The following is a 23,954-nucleotide window of genomic DNA, read 5'->3' on the forward strand; positions in this document are numbered from 1 at the left end:
ACAGACGTATCATGTTTTCACCAGCTGGACAGTCGTGCTTACAGTCACCAAAGAGGCAAACAGCAGGTGATGTTTTGCCCTTTTCTTAGCTCCTCTACTACGTCTCTTCAGAATTTGCTCTCAGCAACACAGCTGCTCAGCACACAGGAGAGAAAACTTTCCATAGGGGAAAAAATACTCTGACTTTCTGTTTGATCAACTCCCAATCCATCATCTCTTGAGTGGAAATGTTATTGAGTGTGTTCAGTGACCACAATCCACTTGCTCTGCTGAAGTCACAGAGGGATGATTTGTTGTGGGTGACAGTTACATCTCCGATCATATAATGATGGACCACCATCAATAATACAGTAGTGTTGATGGTGGCATTAAGGGTGTGGGTCTGTGTTTGTGTGTTTTTGTGTGTGTGTGTGAGGCAGACGTACGCAGTGGAGTTTATAGTGGTGTATCCAGAAGGACACTCTGTAATACAGGCTCCGTTATGGATGACATATTCATGGCAGCTCGTCTCCCGATCCTGGTTCAACTTTTTAGTCTGCTTACACTGGTTGTGAAGTTCCTGGATTTGAAAAGAACACAACAAAAATGATGAGTAATTCATTTACTGTATTAACTGTACATACTGCCTGAGGAATTCCAGTTAATACCAACCTGGCAGAAGGAGAAGCTGACGCAGCGCCAGCCTCTAAAAACATAGTATCCAGGAGGACATTTCTCCACGCAGGTGTTCCCATGCTGGAGGTTTCTGCAGGCCACGCAGCTGCTTGCATTACCCGGCTCAGAACAGCCACCCAGGCACTGGTCATGGCAGCACTGGCCCTGGAGGCTACACGCACCATGCTTACAGTTGTCCAAGCACACTGAGGAAACAAGAAGGAGACAAGAAAAGGGGTGATTAATATAAGATCTGGCAATGGCTTACCAAACAGGAGCCAACTAATATGAAATTAAAATAAGAATTTGGGTGTATGCAGGCAGAAATACTTCCCTATTTCTGACAAACAATTGAAGCAAGTTTGGAGCATACGTATGCACACACATGATTAACGCTGAATGTACTATAAACAGATGATCTCTGTCATTATTTGTCGGCAAATCAGAAAGAATGCAGTCCTGGTAAACGCTGATGATAAAGTCATGCCAATGTCAAAAATAACAAAGCACAGCAAAATCAGTGATTGATTCAGTCAATTGTGTATTAATAGGAAATATCACTCTGCTGACAAGGTTGGCTGAACATTTAATTTGCACAGGATTAGACATACACTAATTAGCTTTCAGGAATACAATCAGCCAAGCCCCAGCTATAATTTTCAAACAAATATGAAATTGGAGAGCCAGGAATTGCTCGTTCCGTATCCACGAGAGAATGATGACCACAATTTACATTTAATACGAGCCAATAGCAGCAGCCTGTAGGTCAACGGAAACAACTTAGACTGCTAATAAGCTAAACGTTATGCGTCAGTGGCTCACGTCAGGTTACATTTGACCTATTGGGAAACGGCATTTGGCCAAACAGTCTGGAGTGTCAGCTGTGATTGGATTAGTAGTGAAGTTTGACCTGTGCCCTGTAATGATCTAATAAACTAGATGTTATTGTCTTCTGTGTGAGCCAGCGGAGACTCGTTAGATCTCACCTTTAACCAACACACATTGGCCGGTAGAAAGAGGATAGAGACTCGCTGTTAGTCAGGGTTTTCCATTACTCACCGTTCATTTTTAGTCTAGTATCATCCACTTTGTCACATAAAGCATCGAAAGTGAAACATTGGCAGGTGACACGAGAATGGAGTTACGAAACACTGAATTCATTTTCAAGCCACCAGAGAAACCTGCTTAATGTTTAGGCCATATCTTAAGTCCAAGTGGATTTCCTGTTCATGACCATGTGATATCATGTGCTAACCTAATGATAGAGTGTCAGGGCAAGAAGCAGATCAAGGTCAAATAACAAGCCTCAAAAATGTATATGCTTTTGGTACCGTGACTTGAGTCCTATTTCGGTGAAAGCAGCATAATGGCAGCACAGTAACCAACTTTCATGATGAGTTCTTCTTACTGAGAACAAAGCTAAAATCAACAATCATTGCTGCCTGGCAGCTACAAAACTGGAGGAGACCGTTTCCAGCACCAAACTGTTAAATAGGTGAAAAATGCAAAGGGGGCACCGCTTGCCAGCGTTCGTGGGATGCCACCTCTGTGAGGACATCACATGAGCTCTCACTGCCAAGTATACAGCGAGGACCCCCCCACCTACCCCTCCTCCTTCTCTCCTGCATGGGAGAGCTGCCCATTGTGCTGCCTGAGTAAAAGCAGAGAGAACAAATGGGGTAGGGGCAAGGGGAGAGGAGGGGTGGAATAATGAGGTTAAAAGACAGAACAATGACAAAAGGGACAGGAGGTCAAAACTGCAGTGAGGGAGAATGACTAATGTAGAAAAAATATCATCTCTGACCTTCTGGGGTAGTTCATGCAGGGGTCGCTCCACTGCGTTTTCTTTACTATGAGCTACTAAACCCACAACTGCACACAGTCGTTTCAGACCCACAGAGAAAAATGCATAGCTCTTTCCTCTCCCTCCCCCTCTCTGCCGTCTGCTGTGTGTGTACATGCTGTGACCACGGCATCACATAGCTGAGCAGGGAGGGCTGAGACAGCTCTGCAATCCAGCTCCAGCCTGGGATCCATGTCAGAGTGCCGCTCCAGCCACAGATCCACCCTCAGCTTCAGCCAATGTGTTTGCTGGCTGGGGGAGGCAGCCATTCAATGGCCTCTTCCATGTTGGGAGGAGAGACGCCCAGGGTTAACCCTGGCCTTGCTGGGGCAGACAGGGGGCAGACGCAGCTAAGGAGCCAGCATGCCAGGGAGGATGAGTCTGCTGCTGCTGCTGCTTTGGGTGAATTACAAATCGAAGCGGAAACATGTAGATCTAGTAAATCTGCTTTACATCAAATCCTCTCAATACACATTCGTGAAAAACTGTTGTTTACACCCCCATGTCATGAGGACACAAATAAATCAATGAGTTACTCTGCTATTTTATGTTTATCTTTTCAATTATCTTTTTAACGTTTCCAAGGTATATTTGCCTTCTTTCTCTCCAGTTTCTATCAGATCCCAGCACAGTGGATTCAGAAGGGAGCATACAGCCGAATAACCCCACTACTGCAGCAGCGTTATTCCCCATTCTGCTCACGCTAGCGCTGAGCTACACAAGCTAGCTGCTATGCCAAACATGCTCCAGTCAGCTCACTCATTCATTCATCCCCTCCTCCTCCTCCACTGTCCTCTTCTCTCTCCCTCCTCTCCACCACAGCCTCACCCTGCCCTGCACCACTATCTATCTCGCTATCTGCCTGCCTGCCTGCCTGCCTGCCTGCCTTTCTAGGCCACTCGGCCCCTCCCACTTTCATTCATACAACGCCTTGTTTTGTTTTCATGCTGGCTGGATGAGGGAGGGGGGGGGGGGGGGGGGTGGAGGGATGATTTCACTCATACTTCAACAACAAGAGAAAGAGGAGGAGGCGTTAGCATCCTGGAGAATGAATCTCTTATTAAGCTAAACACACATGTAAACCTCACTGTGTCATTCAATAATTTGCCTGTACACACACACACACACACACACACACACAATTCCTGTAAGGGTTTTAAATGCAAACCCTGATCAAAGGTGTGTTGTGTTTACCTTTCATTTGGCCGTGGCATTAAAGAGCCCTGGCTGCTCAGTCCCCAGGGAAGGAACATGGGGGAAGCTGGGCAGCCAATAGCGTGCAGCCACACACGGTAACACTTCCTGCTCTTAACACATAAAACCTCCCCTTTAATTGGTAGTGTTGTCTACAGGCGAAGTGCTCGGAACAATAACAAACACGTTTTTACCCCAGAGCCATTTACTCAGGAGAGCACATGCACACACACACTCTTCAAACCTCTTACACACACACAGCAGCAGGATTCACGTTTACTATATTTGGCCACAGTGGGAGTCCTAAGCTTCAAAAGCTTTGCTATAAACGTTTCGAGTGATCTGATGTAAGACATTCGCCCTAAGAGAGTAAAGGGGAGAGACGGTAGGGCGGGCAGGCGAGAGGGGGAGGAGTATAAACAAAAACACACCGATCCCAAGGAGGGAGAGTGTGACTGTCATCGGGAATGTTACTATACATGAGATGCAAGAGCGCACAAACACCAGTACAAACACACACACTAAGGCAAAGGCATGTTTGTGTTTAGTAGGAAGGCCAACAGCAGAGTAACACAGCAGAGAGAGTAGAAGGGGCAGAAGGAGAGTTTAAGTAACAGTGAGGAAAACAGAAGTAGGAGATGATGTAAAGAAGAGAAGGATTTACGATAACATGATATGGCCCCAGTGACATGGGAGGAGCAGACATGGTGGGAAGTGGAGGACATGACTTTCAGTATTTTCCAGCATGGGCCATCATGATTGATTGTTGTCGATATGAATTCTGAGTGTGTAGCACTTTTTTTTTTTTTTTCTTGCTACAGATCTGCTACCCATGAAGCAAGATATCCATCCTTTTCACTATTCAGAGCCAGAGCAGAGCAGAATAAACACCAGTGAAGACAAATACGTAAGCTGAATGAGCTAACATTGTACCTCCTGCTATGCTGCTGTACTTGCAGAGTCACAGGCGATTTGTCCCTTATACTAACTGACAAATTAACTGACCCGCCGACCACGGCCAAGCTGATTTACGGCAAAAGTCTTCTGGTGAATTAGGTCGTGTCGCAGATTTGGATTTGCTTTTTTTTGGGGGGGTTATTTTTCGTACATACTTAAAATCAAACCGTTTCCTTCCCTTTGAATCGATAGGAACAGTATACTCAGTCTACTTCAGCAACAAGCCAGCAACAGATTATATCACCACATGCTCACAAGTTAGGTGATAAGACAACTTTTCCATAAAACTCACACATAATCCTGAATATGTGCGCGTTTTCGAACCTGTACTAAAAGATGAAAAGAGAAGCAGACAGTCATACCCCTCCCTTCCCTCTGCAACAGCCACTCCCTCTCAGGGTTATTGACACACAGATAAAGAGCAGCCATTATGCAAGCAACTTTCCGAACACAAGAACCTGAGAGGCGTCTACGAGTTTACTCGTGCACTTGGAAATATCACAATATTTTCCCGCTGTTACTGTGTGAGGCCATCACAACTCATGAGTGAAGAAAATGGGAATTCGTATCACCACACACCTCCCTTTCCATTGGCGCTATTAATGTATTTCTGTTGAGCTGTCACCAAGACAATGACGACCATGACACTCTGTGGTGTCTCTTTACAGAGTGCCAATGACTCACACATGAAGGCCTGAATCCAAAATGGTTAATATTTGGACGAGGCATTTATGAATGCCCACAATATCTAACACAGATCAGCCACTTAACAACACACAGGTGGATGACGGATCCGCACAAGGCTGGGAGGATTTTAAGTTAATTTGCACATTTACAAGCTCCTTAATCTAATTATAATTCATACATGTTGGTAACTGTAACTACAAAACTAACAGTGTACTCGACCACACATTTAGAAGGAATCTCCAGAATTAAGTCATATAAAATGACAGTAAAGAAAGGAAAGGCAGAGCACCCTCACAAGAGAGTTTCCATTGTATCTCTGTGTGTGAGTGTGTCTATCCTATTGGCTAAATGACCCAGACTATATTGGGTTACTGATGGTTGGAACAGGCTGAAAGAGAACAGGGCTCGTCTCTCTCGCACACAAACACACAGTTCATGCTGCGGTCTCTATTTCTTTTTAGTGTTACACCAAACCTCCTCTACCCACTCACATTGTGGTGAAAGTAGCATGTTTGCAGACACATTTAGAAGAAAAAATGATGGAAGATGTATAAAGATTGGTATTCAATTTGATTTCTCAGGATCACCAACCAGGGTTTGTGGGATTGGACGAATGTCAGCGTTTTCTGTGATTGGTTGAGTCTATAAGTGGTTGTTTTTTGGGAGAGAAATATTGGTCCTGCTGGTGAAGCAGGACTTGTCCACTAGTAGTTGGCACTACTGCTCAGCAGGGACGAGTATGAGCAACTTTGTAGTGTTACACAATTTTGCTGGAGCTATTTCGCTTTTCAAAGATGGCAGATTGGTTCATTTAGGTCTGTCGGTTGGTTTTGTCCAGTTTAAAACCAAAATATTTTAACATTTAATATACTTTTTTTCTCAACAAGCTTTTCTATTTCCATTTGCTGAAAATTGTGCGTGGGGATCGGGGACTCCCTCTCCCTCTGGGTGCACAGTACACACTTGGCAATTGGCTGTGTTTGGACCGACAGTGGCCCATCTAGCACTTCTCCCGACTATACCACCGATTCATGTTGGTGATCTTCTTGCTTACAAATTTTCTAGTTACAGTTCATCAAGATTCTCACCGTCACAACCCCTTCCATATCTCTGTATACCTGCCACAACATGTCTTGTTGTTGACTTACATAAACAGTAGTACTCTGTAAAACTCCCCATATTAAAGACGGCAGGCATGTTCATGTTGGCAAGAAGGCTTTAATATGTTCGTCTCTGCTGCCAACAGCCAGTAAAATGACTTCAGGCCGACTTCACAACAAACTCTTACAGTTATCACACCATTAAGAGCTAGCCCGTTGCTACGGGACCTTTGTCCTCCCCTCAGAGGCCGAGTCTTCACCACTGTTGCATGATCTGACACAGCAACATTCAGATTTCAGGCCTGCTGTCCAGTCCCTCTTCTTTTATATGAACAGTTGGCTCTTTATCAACAGCTGCTCTGCCAGTAAACACAAAGTAAGTCACAGTGTGGGGTCAAGAGGCAAGCATGAACTGATACACATACATGAACACGCACCGACATGAAGACAACACAATGAAAGGATGAAGCTGGCTTAATGAGCATGGTTCTGCTCCCTGCTTTGTCTGTCTGTTCATTGATTTTTTTGTCTGTCTTCCTGTGTGCTGGCCAGCTTCGCTGGCCCATCTTGTTACCATGGAGATGAGTCCAGACATAGACTGTCTGCAGTAATTAGCTGCATGCACCCAACAGGCATTTTCTTAGATTCCCCTCTAGTCATCATTTGTGTCTTGTCTTTGTATTGCAAAGCCACGTCGCTCTCATCTCCATCCATCTAGGATCTGCACTGTTCTCTCCTTCCCCTGACTAACTCCCCTCTGTTGTTTCTTCTTCTTCTCATCTTGACCCTGATCTGCCTGTTTCCCCATCCTCCTCCGTCCCACCCAGCCTTAGTCTCTCGGTCCAGGTGACAAATCTGCTCCTCCAGAACGCCACAGCCACTAGATCTCATTACAGACACTCAGGACGAAACGACAATCAATATGTCCTGCTGATGGCCCTCTTCGCCACTCCCTTATTTTTCTCTCCTCAAAAACATCCATGGTTTGTATCGTCTCTATGCACCCATCCATCCTCATCCCTTCCTAAACCCTCTTATCTTACATCCCTCTGCTCACTGCCATATTTCTGTCCTCATTCCTCAACCTTACCCCCCACCCTCCCTCTCTTCCCTCCTCTATGCCACATATTTAATTTTGTCACACCAACAGCCGCAGCATTAGCTTTTTTGATACAAACATGACATAGAGACACATAAACAAAGACACACCAGGACCACAAACACACACATACAGACACAGCTGCAGTCAACACACATTTTTGTCTCTCTTTCCCCCCCAGACACACATACACAAAACCCAGGAGTAGACAAAAATAGTTCTAACCGACATAAGTGAGATCAACAACAGTCTCATACACAAAGACACACACACAGACGCACACATGCACGCACACAAGGAGAGGTCCGGCTAGTTTTGCTGAATGGACAGTTTGGTGACAGTGGGAAGGTGATGAAGAGAAGCAGTGAACGAACATCCGTCTAGGGAGTGAGACACCTGCATCACCCGCCTCATGATTTTCCTTCACATCAAGACCACTGAGTATCATTCATGTGCACACACAAGTCTCTTCATAGCACTGAAGCCTCTCGAAGAAACCTGGGACCATGTCTGGCCAGGCCAGTGATTCATCAAGTCTGGGCGATGCCTCAAGAGACACATGAATCAAACGATGTGGACCAGATTGGGAGAAAGTTGTTCCTGTTTGACTCATATGACGTTTGTTGTAATTTCTGCTGCTGTTGGATGATCAATTACAGGTTCGATCCCTTTTTTGATTTTGATTTTGATTTTGACCAACAGCCCCCTTCGTTGTCCCTCATCATCCATCAAACCCAAGCCGGTAAACATGCTGGATGCCTTACACTTCCAGCCAATCATCGCTTTAATGTTTTTTTCTGACTCAAACTTGCACTGACGTAGCAGTGGGCCGAAGAGGAAAAAAGCTCTGACTCAAAACCCGACTGCAGCTCCAACGTCCATCAGGTCACATTGGAGATTAGATGCCTGAATAAATTAAATGACACTTCTGTCTCTATTTCTCAACCATTCCAGCTCGAAACAGGCAAAAGCACACAAGCTACCACAAAAGAACTGCAGACACTGATCTGACATCTCTAACTGGGCACTCCTAAGTGCAGTTTTATGGATTGTAGTTGTGCTTAGATAAATACCCCGTTTCATCTGGGTAATTTAATCAGTGGCACTGAGTGGCGGCCCAGTCATGACTAAGGTGTTTTTAAGCCTTCCCTTTCTGCCTCAATGGCCCATTATCTCCTCATATTAGCCGACGAGAGAAAGAGGGGGAGAGAAAGGCAGAGAGAATCGCTCTCTCCTTCTTTTCCATGTCCTCAGTTGACACAGAAAAAATGTTTATCAAAAGGGCTGATTGTCACAGATTCCATCTCCTTCTCTTTTCCTCTTTATTCACTCCATCTTTCTCTCTTTGCTCTCCTCCTACCACAACTTCTGCTTCTGTCTCTCCCCTGCCTTTTCTTCTGTTTCAGGGGCTTTGAGTTCAGTTGGACCTAATGACGTGATGGAGATTTTGTTCTTACAAACTAAGAAGTGAGAAACCACCAAGAATCCAGGGAATGAGGACATAAATGGGTATTAATTAACTAATTAGATGATTAAATGAAACTTCATCTGTAACAAAATGTGGACCACACATGCTTTGCATCCCAGTCTGGTATAAACAAAACTAGCACATAGATGAAAGAAAAGGGAACAATACAACCAGACAGGGGCAGATAAAGAGGTAGCAACAAGCATACAGTGGGGACAAACATGAAGAGACGGGCGATTCTAATCCGGTGCAGGTAAACAGGCCAAAAGCATCAGAAAGAAGGAGACTAACCCACACAAACAATGCCACAGACACAAGTGAATGTAACCCCTCTTCCTCCTCAATAGTCACTCATGCAACACACATACACGCAATCCATGCTCCTGTGTTTCAGCAGGCTGGCCAGCTGCACTGAGAGTAGGTACAATGTGGGGGCCAGAGCAGGATGGCTGCAGTGCAGATGCTAGCTACCCTATTTCATATTCACAGCATAGCACTAAGCAGAGCCTCAGTACACAGACAGGCACACACAAATGCACATATGCACACACATTTGCATTCATGCACACAGACCAGAGCAACTGAGGTATGGATGTCAACTGTGAAATTTCGAAACGGATGATAAAGCCTCCAAATGTTGGAGGCTTTATCATGACTATTATGTTGACAACTTGAGACAAAGAGAAGAACAGGTGCCAACAAAGGAAAATAAATTTTAATCGCAGAAAAGAAGCATCCATGTTACTTTTACTTGGAGTCAGAGTTCTTAAAAAAAAAAAAAAGATATTTTTTATAAATGTGGACAGAAGTAATTTTAACTGCCCCCAAAGCTTTGTATCCAACAAATAAAAGCTCTCCCATCCTGCCTGTCTCCTCTCACCATTCATATCCCACAATGCCTCAGGAAGGCTATTAATTCTGGGAGGAAACAGGGAAACTCCATCATTCCTACAAGAAACAGTCATCACAAGGGGTCACATATGCACGTCCCCCTCATCTTACGTCCAAAACATGCCAGAAAGGACACAGGTCACATGTTTCAGACATGTGAGGTTCCAGCATCGCTCCTTTGTTCTGAGAGGTTTGGCCCTCCCTTCCTGTCCCCCGACCTCTGACCCCTAGACTGGAGAACAACATCACACTTCCCTGCCTTGAACTCAACTGTATGAATAATTTATTACTATCTGCTTGAATTCCTCACACATAGATATCTTAAGACTCTTGAGATTTTTCCCCGCGATTTGCATGATACAAGGTGAAACATCGGGTACATTATCACCTTAAAGAAAGAAAACCTTTGGACACAAAGTGTTCGTAGTTTGATACCTTGGTGCGGGTTTGAAGGTCCCTTGGGTGTGAAATGTGCTGATCAGGATATCTTGGCTGGCAAAAGCAGGAGTCATGTGTCTATGGTTATCAATTCACCAATATCTCTCACAACCTCAATTCAAGTTGTCGAAGCCTCAGTTTGACCTCACCGAGAGCCATCTTTCCGTCAGCAGAGTGAACGGCCAAGACAAACAGCTGAGAGGACTGGCCGGGGGTCTCCAGAGCCGGTGCGCAGGCACAGATTATGGAGAGTGTTAGTCATAAGCAAAACAGTGTAAACTCAGAGTCAGGTTCAAATGCGCCAAAGGAATTTGGGGAAAATTGGGAGATTTTCTTGCTTCTGTTTGCTCTACTTTTTGGTCGCCCCCTGTATCTGATCACATCCAACATTTGTTTCATGAGGCTGCAAAACAGCATTGGGTTCTGCTGGTTCTAGGGAGAACAGGTCTACCTATATAAACAAATGTGATATATTACATATCAAAATGTAAAATTAAGATGTTATTCAAGTTGTTGAGTTTAGATAAGAAAATGCATCTGCAAATAACCAATCAACACGTTTTCAGTTACAACTAATTTTTAATTAAAAAAAATATATATATTATGTGCAGTGAGGAAAAATAATACAATAGCCTCCAAAATTTGCAATTTAGGCTTTAGTATGTGTAACTCATGTGCTGCAGACCAAAGCCACAGCCAGAAATGGATGCTTCTGAGTCAACTCCCTTTTAGATTAAATTTCATGACACACGTTCAACAGGTGGTGACATTATTCAATCAATCATCCCTACACCTCCCATCAACGGATGAAGGCATTTTTGGCAACAAAGCGTTTGGCCAGGCAGCCATCTGTCCACAAATCCCAAACAAATCATCACTTCCTTGTCTAGACTCTACAGGAATAGGACTGATAATATACAGTTTATATTTTGATCTCAGCTTTTTTTTTTTTTTTTTGACAAGACTGATATGTCTGCTGACTGACGTGTCGGACGGTGGCTGACTGTCTGCCTGCCAGTCCACCCCTTCAACATGCCCTTGTTGTAATGCTAATGCAGTGCGGGCCGCTCTAAAACCTCCACTAATTAAAATCTTAGTTCCAATAACTGCCAGACTAAAGAGATTTGCCCTAAGCACACACTATTAACTGCCAAGCAGAGAATGACGGGAGATTATGTGCGTGTGTTGCTGTATGTGCATGAGCATGCATTCACATGCCACTGACAAGCGTTTTATATGGGAGGGACAGAGACTAGTGGAAGTCACAGAAAAACACTGTCATGTAGCGTCAAAGCGGTTTTTACACCCTCGATGTAGCAGAATCTACAGTGACCTAAACAGTTGCTCCCACCGCTCCGATCTCTAACTGTACCCTGACATGCCTTCGGTGAGGATGGGCGAGAGTAATGCAGATGCAGCATGTGATACGCAACCGAGTGCAGCAGCACAGATGCCCAGGAGAAGGAGGGGGGGGCGCACTGAAGAGTAAAGCTGAAAGGGAGCACCTCGTGGAAATCCTCAGAAACATGGACACGTCTGAGGACAATACATACATGACAGAGACACCGCACTGGGTGCAAGCACGTGGCTCTACCAGGGAAACAATTCGTAAAATAACACAGCAAGGATTCAACAATCCAGGGTAAAGAGCTCTCTGTGGCTGTCCTCCTATCCCTCACTCACTGACTGATCATTTCCCTTTGACAAACACCCCTCCCCCAGGCTTGTTATTCTCTCTTGGTACAGGAATTCGTGGGGCGTCTCCTGAAAAACAAGATTAAACGGTGGACATCATTTACCTCAGGAGGGCCATTAGAGAAAGGAGTCACAAGTCAGAAATAATATTCCTTAATCGCACATTTAAAATATCCTTTTTAATAGCTGCTTTAAATCATCTGGAGATCTCTGTTGAGCCAACATCTCCCAGGTTTTTACTTTCTCTTCAGCACACAAACGCAGCGCACAGCCTGTTTATCTGCGCTCTCACCTGCATTGCTTATAATGCATACAAAAATAACTGAGCTTTGACACAAATAAAACCAGACATGGCAATTCCTTCTTCCATGACGAAAGCTCTACATCAACATTTTCATACCCGACACTAATTTATAGACAACACCTCACGAATTGAAAAGATTGAGACTAGGAATTTTAAAAAGGACATGACAGTAATTTAGTCGGTTGAGCTCGACATTAGTGCCAACCTGAGTTTCTCACTTCCCTGTCTTCCACTGCATGTTTCTGTCTGCAAAGCTGCCAAGTGTGAGACTGTGAGTAAGAAGGAGGAGCTGTTCTTTCACTGTGAGCCCCAGAAGAAAAACGAAAGAGGGCTTTCTGTGGATGCAAAACATTTTTATTTAATTTTATTTTGGATTTCACATACAGTACAAAAGCAAGTAAAGTTATTTACAAAGACTGTCCTGGTAAAGCCAAGCCCTGCACTGATAGAACCAACATGCATCTACGTCTGGCTCTTCATCCTCCCAAGTCGAATGGGAGGTTTTCTCTACCATAGACAGACTGAAGTGCTGCACCTACGTGTTTTTGTGGAACGCCCTGAACGAAAAAAACATGAAAAGGCATTCAGGGAGCATATCAGAATCAACAGAAAAACCAACAGAGTTTTACAAACCAAAAAAAAAATTAACAAAACAGGTGGCCTGATAATAAAGCTAATCAAACAACTGATCGGCTATTTCTCTGTACTGCAAATCAACAACATGTCACAAGGCATCTGTAGGATCAGAAAGAATAAATGGCATGGGAACATTTTTGTCAGGGAGTAATTCTCGAGGATCAGACAGAGAGAGAAGAAATAACTAATGCGAGATTTTTAAAACTGCAGAAATGGCTAACTTGCTAACTTAACCGGTGAAGCTAGTTAGTTGAAGATAAACATACATTGACTGAAACTCAAATTTGTGCCAAGGAACGCCAATCAAAGTATATTTACATAACCCAACTAACACTGAGTTAGCGAGGGGTAACAGGCTCATTGTTCTAGGAACCAAAACACCAAAGAACAACCCAAAGTTTAGCATCCGTCCAGTTTTTCCCAACAAAAGAAAACTGGCCAGATAAAACGCTGTTCTGGTGGGGTTAGGGTTATCATCTTTTTTATGAGCTACTTCACCTATTATATAGAAAATTGTTGAGAATGAATCAGCTGTCCTTTGTTCAGTGCAATTAAATCTCAATGCAGAATGACAACATTACGGAATCAAAATATTTAAATCCTCTTTGTGCTGACTCCAGATCCCAGGGGATCACATGTGGATGAGATTTTCAGATCTCAAATAATAAACTCTAAAGCTCTGCTTCAGATCATATTTGCCTCTTTAAAGAAGCCAAAAACACTTCTTAAAAATGTCCAAGAATTTAGATACATAAGAAGCAAGCAAACCAAAACACATTATCTCCTCTGTTGGGGCAGAACAACATGCTGCTGTCTGCTTTACTGAACAGAGACCTATAACAAAGAGTTGCTTTTTGGATGTTTTGTGGCTGTGTCAGTGTGTGTGTGTGTGTGTGTGTGAGATTGGATGAGACAAAGCAAGCGCAGGGTTCACATCTTAGTGTTCATCACAGTCCTCGCTTTAGGTCTGTACAATCAAATACCAATGTAGAGACACAGTCTGGTTGTTTTGACAATTTACTCCTAATTTTGTCTTTAGTCCATTTGTTGATCGCCTGGAAACATTTGACCCCCAGTCTGATTGTGCAGCTCCCCAACAGGAGCTGGTCTGTTTTTGTCTCAGTTGACACAGTTGACACGTCTTCAATATGAACTTCTCAAATGGCTTGTTACTCCTTTGTAGGTAAACTTCAAACTAAAAGTTTGGAAGCCTGCGTCTCTGTGTTTGAGGTATACTTGGACCCATTGCGTCTCTGCTATCTGGCGTTACAATGGAAGAGACACTATTCTATTCTGAAAACCATCACAAGCTGTTGTGGCTGCTGCTTGGCCAAAATGTGGACATTTGAGGCAGAGAAAGTAGAGGAGCTAAATCCTCAGGCAGCCTCAGATATAAACAAGCTCCAGCACATGGTGTCCTTCAGGGGCATGACTGAAAAGCAAACCCTGCGTGAAGGATTTACACAGCAGGGTGACTGCTGGAGAAGAAGGATCCAACCACAAAGGAATACCCAGTGGCATCATATGGCTATATGTGTGTATGCATGTATGCACATGAATAATACATGCACACCAAGGTGTCGAACAAAAGAATAAGGAACACAACAGATACATTAGGAAGGGAAAAAGGGTGTCACGGGACTGAAGAGGCCCAGTTTATCCTTGGGGGCGCAGGTGTTGTCAACAGAGACCAGCAGCCTGGGGAAGTGGGTGGGTGGCACACAAAGAGAAATGCTTTTGAGTGAAACACAGCCACCAGAGGTAAACAGGGAGAATTAAAAAAAACAAAGCTACCTGGGCCTCATGGCTTTATCTCAGCTGCTGCTCATAAAACGTTGATGAAAAATAAAGATGTTAAATAAAACGTTCTTAAAATGTGCCGCTGTAATTTAAATAATCAAGCTTTTCTGCCTAACAAGCACTACTTGGCAACTCAGATAACAATCTGCGATGCTCAACAGAGCCACATCCAGCAGGACTAGGTCAAAACCTGGGAGCTGACTGAACCACGTGGTCACGTGGAGGACTGAGGACAGTCGGTTTCAGCCTTTTGTCTCACCTTTGCTTCTCCCCTCTCTGACTGTGAATGCAGCTCAACTGGCTCCTGTACAGCTGTTAAAGACATGCTGCTGTTGTGTGTGCGTGTGTGTGTGTGTTTGTGCACGTGTGTGAGGGAGGGAGAAGTTAAAGAAGAAGAAAAAAAAAAATGTACATGTGATGAGTAGGGACCAGATTGTGGAGCAGCGAGTGGCATTAACACACTTGCTTAGTAACACACTAACAGGTGTGTCTGTGTATATCTCACCTGTGCTTAATGATGACATTAATGGGGAAACCTAATGAAGCTGCCAGACATTTTCAGGTCCGTCTATTGTTTTCACTTCCTGAAATCAGCAGCAAACTCAAGTTTCTGTGGCCCTCTTACCTCCTTTGACACAACAACAGCACGGTATAACAGATTGTGATCGTCAGCCAGAGTACATTGGATGCACAGAAGTAAACAACCATGCGTCTGTGCGTGTGTGTCCGTGTGTGTGTCTTTGTAATATGATTTTAAAAAGTAGAATGACGACTAAATTAAATCAACACAGAATGGTGAGTCTGGGCGGTCGGGGGAAGAGCGGTTAACAGGAGACAGTAAACAGGTATTGGTGATTGATGCTATCAGCGGCCGTGGTCGGCTCATGGGACAGGGATGTGTTCACTGAGGGACCTGTTGACAGCAGCGTGTGTCGACCAAATATGATTTACACAAAGTTGGAAATCAAACCACATGTTTGTTTGAATTAGGTATCTTGCACATTGGATAAGTCATTTTTATCTGGTCTTGGACATGAATAAAATAGGCTGATGCTTTGAAATTAGCCATATTTAATGCATCTAGGGAGGTGCATCTTCATTTATTGGCAGCTGTGTTAATAATTAATAATCAGCATCAGTTTAACCACTGAAGGAAGAAAAACTGGGGAATTATGACCTTGAGGTTTGTAAATAATATATGGTACCTAAGGTATACTATATTCTTGCTTGATCAAGCTCTTACTCCTGACCGGATATTTAGGAAGTCAGTCAAATAAATATATTCAGAACACAGAGGTGATTGGTGGGGAGGGGGGGATCTAATATTTATCTCTCAAGGCTGCACAATAAATCAAAATATAATTAAAATTGCAATATAGCCTTTTGCAATAAACCCAATAAACAACAACCACAAAAAAATAACAACGGTAAGGGCAAACATATAATAATAGGAAGATCAATACATGAAGATAACTATTTTTTGTCTTTGTTGAAAAGGAGTGTGTTTGTTTGGTACCCGACAGAAGTCACATCATTACCCTTCAGTCGTTCCTACTGAAATCTACTGCAATATCTGCCAGAAAAGCAGCTTTAGCAATCTCAGTGCAAGATCTAACAAACTTGGCCAGAAAGCAACTGGGAAGAAGATATAGCCATCCAATCAGCAGCCACACACGAGGAGCACCATGCATCACCACAGCCATTTTTCTGCAGTCGAGGAAAAGTGCTATTGGCACATTTATCTCTGTCAGTGGTGTACATGAGATGATGAGCCTGGAGCATCTGTCTCAATCTACACATGAACGAACTGTCCACACTATGGACTTATGGAGCTCCAGACAGTTCCTCCTACAGACATACGTCCCGTCAAAGAGACAGGGGGAGCTGAGTTTGTCATCCAAGCTGTTCTCTGTATCTCTCTCATTATCACTGCCATGTAATGAGTGGAGGAGCACATACAACCATACACAGACACACACACACACACACACACAGAAAAGCTATTAAAAGAGCCATTAAGGGCAGACTGAGCTGTGCAGAAGAACACTGCTTGATCTTTTTGCTTTGGTTCAAAAATCCACTCCCACACATAATTGTTGATCCATTCATCCAAACCTCAGTCCACAGATTAAGTAATGTATTAAACTCAATGTTCATTTTATTTATTTTTTTTTTGGACCTGAATGAGGGTGAAAAGCATTGTCATTTTTTAATGCAACCACAACATGTAGCCTCCAAAATAACTGTGAAGTTGAATCAACACTTCAATGACACGGTCTGACCAAAAACTACGAGGTAATAAGCTTCATAAAGGATTTGCTTTGATTGTATAGTAATAAATGAACTTTCATATTTTTTGAGCTCGTAACTCATTGCTACCAAATCTTTTTGATAACGTGGACCTCCCTCCCCCTCTCTGCTAATAGGAGCCCTGCCCTTTGGTGTTACCATTCCTTCTCTGGGAGGCACTGAGGGATAAACACACAAACGCACTAAATAAGAACCAACTCTACCTCCATGCGCACGTCTGCACAGGCACATTCACTCAGATATTCACCTCTGCTCCCAGACTCCCCTCTACCCACAAGCCCTTGCAACCAATTAGTTTAGTGGAATTGGCCAGAGGGGCGCCGCTTTCCTTCCATGCTCTCCCTGGATCGCTCCAACCAGGCAGCAGAGGGAGGGAGGGAGATGGTGGGCGATAAGGGGGACATACACCAGCATTGCTCCCGGCGGCTTACATTTCTATGTGGGTGACAAGCAAAGCCATTTGTTATCAGGCGTGTCAAAAACCAAGCCTGTTTTCTAAGTTTCCCACTTAAATCGCACATCCTGCACAATATACAACCAGGTAAAGAGTAAATCTGACAATAAGAGAAGAATTCACTTTGGAGAGTCCCCCCCACCTCCTGGCTTCTGATTTCAGAAGTGGCCACACTCCAAAATGGTGGTTTGTGTAATTGGCTGGAGTCCTCCAGATGGACTGGTGTTGTTGTTGTTGTGCGTCCACTGATGTCCACTGCCCCTCCCGCGTGATTGATATATATTTCACTGGGTCACATGCTTGCAGTCCACGCATCAGAAATATTGTGGGTCTGCTTGATCTCATTAGCCTAGATTCTGAGCTGGTAAGGTCAGATGTTGGTACAGAGCGCACGGGGAAGCTAAAGGAAGAGAACTGACAACACATGACACAGAAATCCTCATGAGGTAAAAATAAATAAATAAAAAAAATAACTCTCATTCCACTGTATCTCTGTCAAGACTGGAATCGCACAAGGAGGAGTCGGATGATATATGGTGTACACAGTGCGCTCACAGAACACAGGTGCACCACAGTTCATCCAAAGTAGCAGCAAAATATACAGTCTGAGGGAGAAGTTTCAAACAGCAGTATCCCTGACTGCAAGGCACTAGCACAGGACTTTTTTTAGTTGCAACCATGCCATCACAGGGCCATGGCCAACTGACACTGGAGACCAGAGGCGACAGCCAGGGCATGCTAAATATTAGCTGGGTCGGACGTCACTCTGGCGATTCACACACAAAAGCATGAATCGTGGGGGACTAGCTCATTAGCTCATAGTCTATATTAGGCACTGACCACAGGTCCCAGTCAGTGTCATCTTCAGTGTAAATTCAGCCACAAATAACAGAAGAGGACATTCTGATGTGTGTGCTGCTTACTTTAATTGGAAATAAGAACATTCAAATGTATCTACATATTAGATAATAGAAGGTAGTGTCATTTTGGTCATCGCTGCACTTTCACATGTGCTGCGGATTTTGTGTTTGTCCAAAGGCTGAACTCACTAGGAGACTTACATACATATCTACTGTTCTTCCATTCCTGATTGTCTGTTTTAACCAGCCATGTCCATCTACAGTACAGACACATTTTCATTCAAATGAATAGGAAAGTGTGTCCGAGCTTTTGGCCTATACTGTATATTCATTAATTCATTTATTTATTTATGCGTCATTGCATAAAAATGCCCAACACACATGGGTCCATGAGAAACTGTATATATTACATACACAAGTATGGTTATAAACAGACACAGCAGTTGCCAAATTAATTCGAAAATCAGCTTGAATTATTTTTATGAGGTAAGTGGTTCCCTTCACTTATTGGACTGAACAGTACATGTACTGTGACAAAAGGGAGACTTAAATATACACAACATATATACAACACTGCATCTTCCTACTCAGACAACATTCATACTTAATCATATTTGTACAAATTTCTCAATTAACCTCTTAATGTAAAAATCTCCCACGTGATTTTAATTTGAATTTGACTGCAGAAACCCTAATTCATTAGCCTGGAAACTGTGACAAGCCTTTTTCACTAAATTCTACCATTTACTAGAAAATAACCAATCAATTAATCTGTGATGTAATCTGCATATTATCAGGATATTTTTATGGGTGTTAACTGCTGCTCTTCCTCTTTCGGCAGCTGTTTTAGTTTGCTGCTGCTATGCTTTCCCTTACTTGGGTGGGGATTTGCGCCGAGCGACACACCCCCCATTCACACAGACAGGGCACAAACACAACATCATGTAATAACACAAACGTGTCTGAAGCCACACACACAACTGCGCAGGAGGGAAAGCAGAACAGAGGAAGTTACCGTCAACATTCACAAATTACAGATGTAAAGTACTTTTTATGCAAAACAAAACAAACATAAAAACAAACTAAAATTCGTGCTTTTGCCAACAACACATGAGCTGTGGACAAACATGTCACAACCAATCACATGGGGAGTAATTCAGACGTGCACCAATCACAGGCACACACACTGCCAAGGCAGCCATCTTTAGTAACAGGAGCCAGGGCTGACAAGTTTGGTCTATCATTTTGAGGCCCAGAAATTCCTGCATGTCTGCATACCACAGCATGGAAGGGGAAGGAAGAGGGGGAGAGAGAGAGTGCACAAAGCAAAGGAACAGAGAAAGAGAGAGAGAAAAAAGAAGGGAAAAGGGAGGGAGTGCAGAAGGAGGATCTTTCACTTAAGGTGGAGCAACAGAGGCAGGGAAGAGAAATGGGGAGAGAAAAAGAAAGAGACAAGGAGGGGGGAAAAAAATTCTTCTCTTTTTCATCAGACTGTTTTCGCGGCATCTGACGCTTTTTCCAGGCTTTTCCACACATGGCCAGACAAGTAGACTTCCCATCTATGTCGGTGAAATGATTAACTGCGTTCATTCCTCGTGAGGACAGAGGGGCCATCAGAGTGTAGAGTGAGGAGAGGTGGTGAAGTGGAGGGAGTACATACTATGATGACGACTGCAGTCTTGTCCTGAGCTACAGTTTTCTCCCGCTGTACTGTAGACGAGGCAGAGATGACCGTGGAGCAGCAGCAGCCATTTTTACTGCAGTCGTATAACTGTGTCACCACCCTGGTGTCATCAGGTGATGCATTTAGACAAAGAGAGAAGAGCATTTCTACATGTCTTACAAATATATATGTTACCACCTAAGCTATCAGGAGGAGAGTGCAGATGCCAAGGGCAGCCAAGTGTATTTAAAGGCCCAGTGTTTTTACAACATCACTTTTTAGGATACACAGAGTATTTCAAGGCAGGAACCAGAGTGAGGACAGGAGCTCAGCTGAAGAAACAACTGACGAAAAACAGAAAAACACATTGTGAATATTCAGCAAAGGGAGCAGCCCTTTCTTTTAAGATGATTGAATACAAACTGAGATGAAATATAAAAGCTGTCGGTTTCAACAGCCTTGTTTCCAGCGCCCTGTTAGGATGCATAACCTTCAATATAAACACGCACGAAGGCTGCTGGCACCAAGATTAATCTCACCGTTTAGCTTACAGGTTACATTACTATTTTGGGAATGTTACGCACGTTGGCCAATGTTTTATTTCTGTGTAAACTTTTCTTATCAGATTTCTTCTGCAAGAGATTATACAGATTTCAGGTCTTGTGTGAAGCTACAAGTCTCAACACAAATGCAACAACAGGCAGCAAAAGGTGCATGTCGGAGGAAAGTACCTCTGCTACATGTTCTGATATGTGAACGCCACTGAGCCGTGCGGCAAAACAGTGACATTTGGACAGAACTGGCGCCTGTGCTGACAAATTGCTTCATGACACTATTTCCTGACAAGATGACGTGTTGTATTTCCTCATCATATACTTTACTAGTCTGCATTTAATCCCAACGCTGCAGCTGTTGAGAGGAAGAAAAACTGAGGCTCATCAAAACTTGTACCTGTAAAATAAGACAGAATATTAACACTGTCAAATCTGAGAGAAATGTGGTAACGAAGGAAAGGGGGAGCGAAGATGAGACAATATTTGCTTCCTGTGTATCCTTGATGCTAGACAAAAAGCTTTATGAACATACACATCTGTTCTTGTTGTTTTTGGACGCCCTCCTGGAATCTGCATGTCTGCAAGTACGAGTTCAAGTGCTCCCCTGTACTAGTGGCCAACTAAATGCCCCCCCCACTTGCTCACCCCTGATCTGAATGGGTCAACCCTGGGTCACATTCTCCCAATAATGCAACCAGGCATCTGTCCACTCCACCCTCCCTCCTCCTGACTCCGAAGCCTGGTGTCACAAATATCGCCTTAAATAGAGAAAAGGTTCTGAGGACTGCACCATTAGAGTTGGTAAAGGGGTGGTGGTCTTCATCTGAGCTCCAGTTCACAGAGAATTATTCCCCGTTCCCAAACACTTGACACTTTCTGGGTACGGCTGGCTTCCCTGAAGGGTAAGTGCACAAGAGATCCCGCAAAAGGCTTCAAGGAAGAGAGTCGCCTCTCGAAAGCCAAGGACATGACATTCAGTGAAGTGAATGACCTAAGTCTGGACATAACTACGTGGAAAGAGTTGGGTTTGGAACGGACTTCCAAGGATGGAGAGGTCATTTGAGGATAAACAAGTTCATTTCAGGAAAAGCAAGTTTAGAAACAAAGCTCGATTTCCAGTGCTGACCTTTGAGTGAGCGAGTGTTTTAGGTAATGACTGTACTGTCTGTTTTTCTTGACCAAACCAGTGTGTGTGTGTGTGTGTGTGTGTGTGTGTGTGTGTGTGTGTGTGTGTGTGTGTGAGAGAGATCAAAACAGCTGGAAATTTATAGTAAATGGACTCCACTACTCACACATCACCATACCTTCTGAACCTGTGGGAAAGGGTGCTTTCCCAGGAAGGTGATGTAAGAGCAACAGTCCGGAGAATTTCAAATGACCAACCATCCATTCCCAGCTCCGTCAGCTCGGCTGCTGTGCCACCTCAAAGTCACCCGTGAAATTCCAAATATTTGATAGAGCATAAGCATAACATATCCCAAAGACAGTACATACCAGCAGCTGTGGTTACAGACTATATGAAGCCCCAGACACGTGGTTCTGAAATCACGTATGCATGAACATACAGTGAGTTTCCCTGCTCTACTGAAGAGCCGGCGCTGTTCCACTGACACCGCTGAGTTAATGATGTACAAGTAGGGACTCTAACTGCTTTGACTGAGTCACAAAACATCACTTCCTCTCAAGCTGATATGTGCTTATGGAAGCAGGGTTATAATGAACACTTCTCAATTAATTATTTACCATACTCATGAAAAATGTATAATCTTTATGTCACCTGCCAAATTGTTAGTGGGCTTCAGATTTTACATCATGTGTATTCTGAAATAAGAGCAATTAAACTTATTAATGGTATAATTAGAGTTCTTGTGGTAAAGATGGAGAGAACAATGGTACACTTGAGGATTTGAAAATTTGTATGAGCTCTGATTCCAAAAAGAGATATTCTGTGTTCTATTCTTCATGTCTGTGTGGTAATTTGAGAAGAAATTCAACATGACCTATTGGGCCGATGTCAGAACTGGAAGCAGGCAGTCATCCGATCTGACCCCACACCTGAAAACACTCCCTTTCCCACAACCAGAAAAGGTGTTGTGTTATTTTCCCTCATCACAAACACACACACCTTATATAATCCTCATAGTTCACCTCTCATCTAGGCTGCCTGCAGTCTCATTTCTCAAATGTTGGTACACAGCCCGGGGTTTCCTATTTGCAGGAGGCATGCAAAACGATTAATGAAAGAAACATTTGCAGCAGTGTCAGAGCTTGGTATTTCTGTTGAAGAATTGCGGCTCTGGAGAGCTGCAAACTACTCATCTAACTTTTCTTTCCCCTCATTTTCTCTCACATGTAAATAATACTCTCCTCCACACCAAGCGCGCACACACACACACCACCATCAGCCTTCCCTTGGGGCCTAGTTGTACAGTTCGGCAGTAGGAAGCGCTTTGGACAAAGGCAGGAAGTAATGAGGAAGTCCTTTTACACAGCTCGGGCTGTAACAACCGCTCGCCTGCCAACATGTTTTCCTCCTTACACACAAACTCTCACAGAGAGAAAAACACATCAAACCGCACATGGCAGTGGGAATGAAACCCGGCATTATTACTGAGAAGGTATATCATCTCCTCTCGTGATATCTACCTTTCCTTAAAATGTTCAAAATGAAAAAAATAAAAATAAAAAAGTGCATCGTAAACACACGAGGAGACCGAAGAGGCATTAACAGATAAGTGAAACCTCGCATTGGTATCCTCAGATGCCCCCGTCCTCTCCACACTACACGCTACATTTCTGCTAACATTCAATCCTCTTGCTAGACTAGTGGGCAGCAGTGTGCTCCACTTAGCCCTGCGTGCACATTTGTGCTCCACTTGGCTCTGTGTGCGAGTGTGTCTCTGCCGTGCATGTGTCTACCTGAATGTGCAGTGTAACACTTGCATATACGTATGTGCCCTTTGTGTATGTGTGAGTGTGTAGAGCAGGATGTGGGAGTGCCAGTCCATTGATGAGCTGGAGGAGAGAGGAGATAGACTTTTCCAGATCCCCCGGGGCGCCCGGCTAGCACTGCCTGCCTGCTACTGCACTCGCTGCACGAATGGAGCACGAGTGGTGCACAGACACATGCACGCTCATAACTGATGCCAGCTTATCAAAGTTAATTTGGATTTGTTAACAAGGATACAAGCTGCCAGGAAGGAAAACACAAGAGCACGATTACTACCTCTCCCTTTCCATCTGTCTGTTTCTATCCTTCTTTCCCTCTTCACTTCCCCTCTCTTTCAGTTTTTGTCTCTCCCCCTCATTCCCTGTCCTTTATAAGATATTCATGGTAATTCAAACAG

The 23,954-nt window shown here is 43.8% G+C and overlaps 1 protein-coding gene across 1 annotated transcript in view; it reads right to left on the minus strand.

The window, feature by feature from the left end:
- The window catches only part of insrb (insulin receptor b), a 74,804-nt gene that overhangs the window by 21,486 nt on the left and 29,364 nt on the right, over window positions 1–23,954 (minus strand). The window contains exons 3-4 of the mRNA XM_029500854.1: window positions 652–860; window positions 426–559 (exon numbers count right to left, since the gene is read on the minus strand). Coding sequence (XP_029356714.1) covers window positions 426–559; window positions 652–860 — 343 coding nt within the window. The remainder of the gene's footprint in view (window positions 1–425; window positions 560–651; window positions 861–23,954) is intronic.

This window comes from Echeneis naucrates, chromosome 4, assembly GCF_900963305.1.
Source record: "Echeneis naucrates chromosome 4, fEcheNa1.1, whole genome shotgun sequence".
Lineage (NCBI taxonomy): Eukaryota > Metazoa > Chordata > Actinopteri > Carangiformes > Echeneidae > Echeneis > Echeneis naucrates.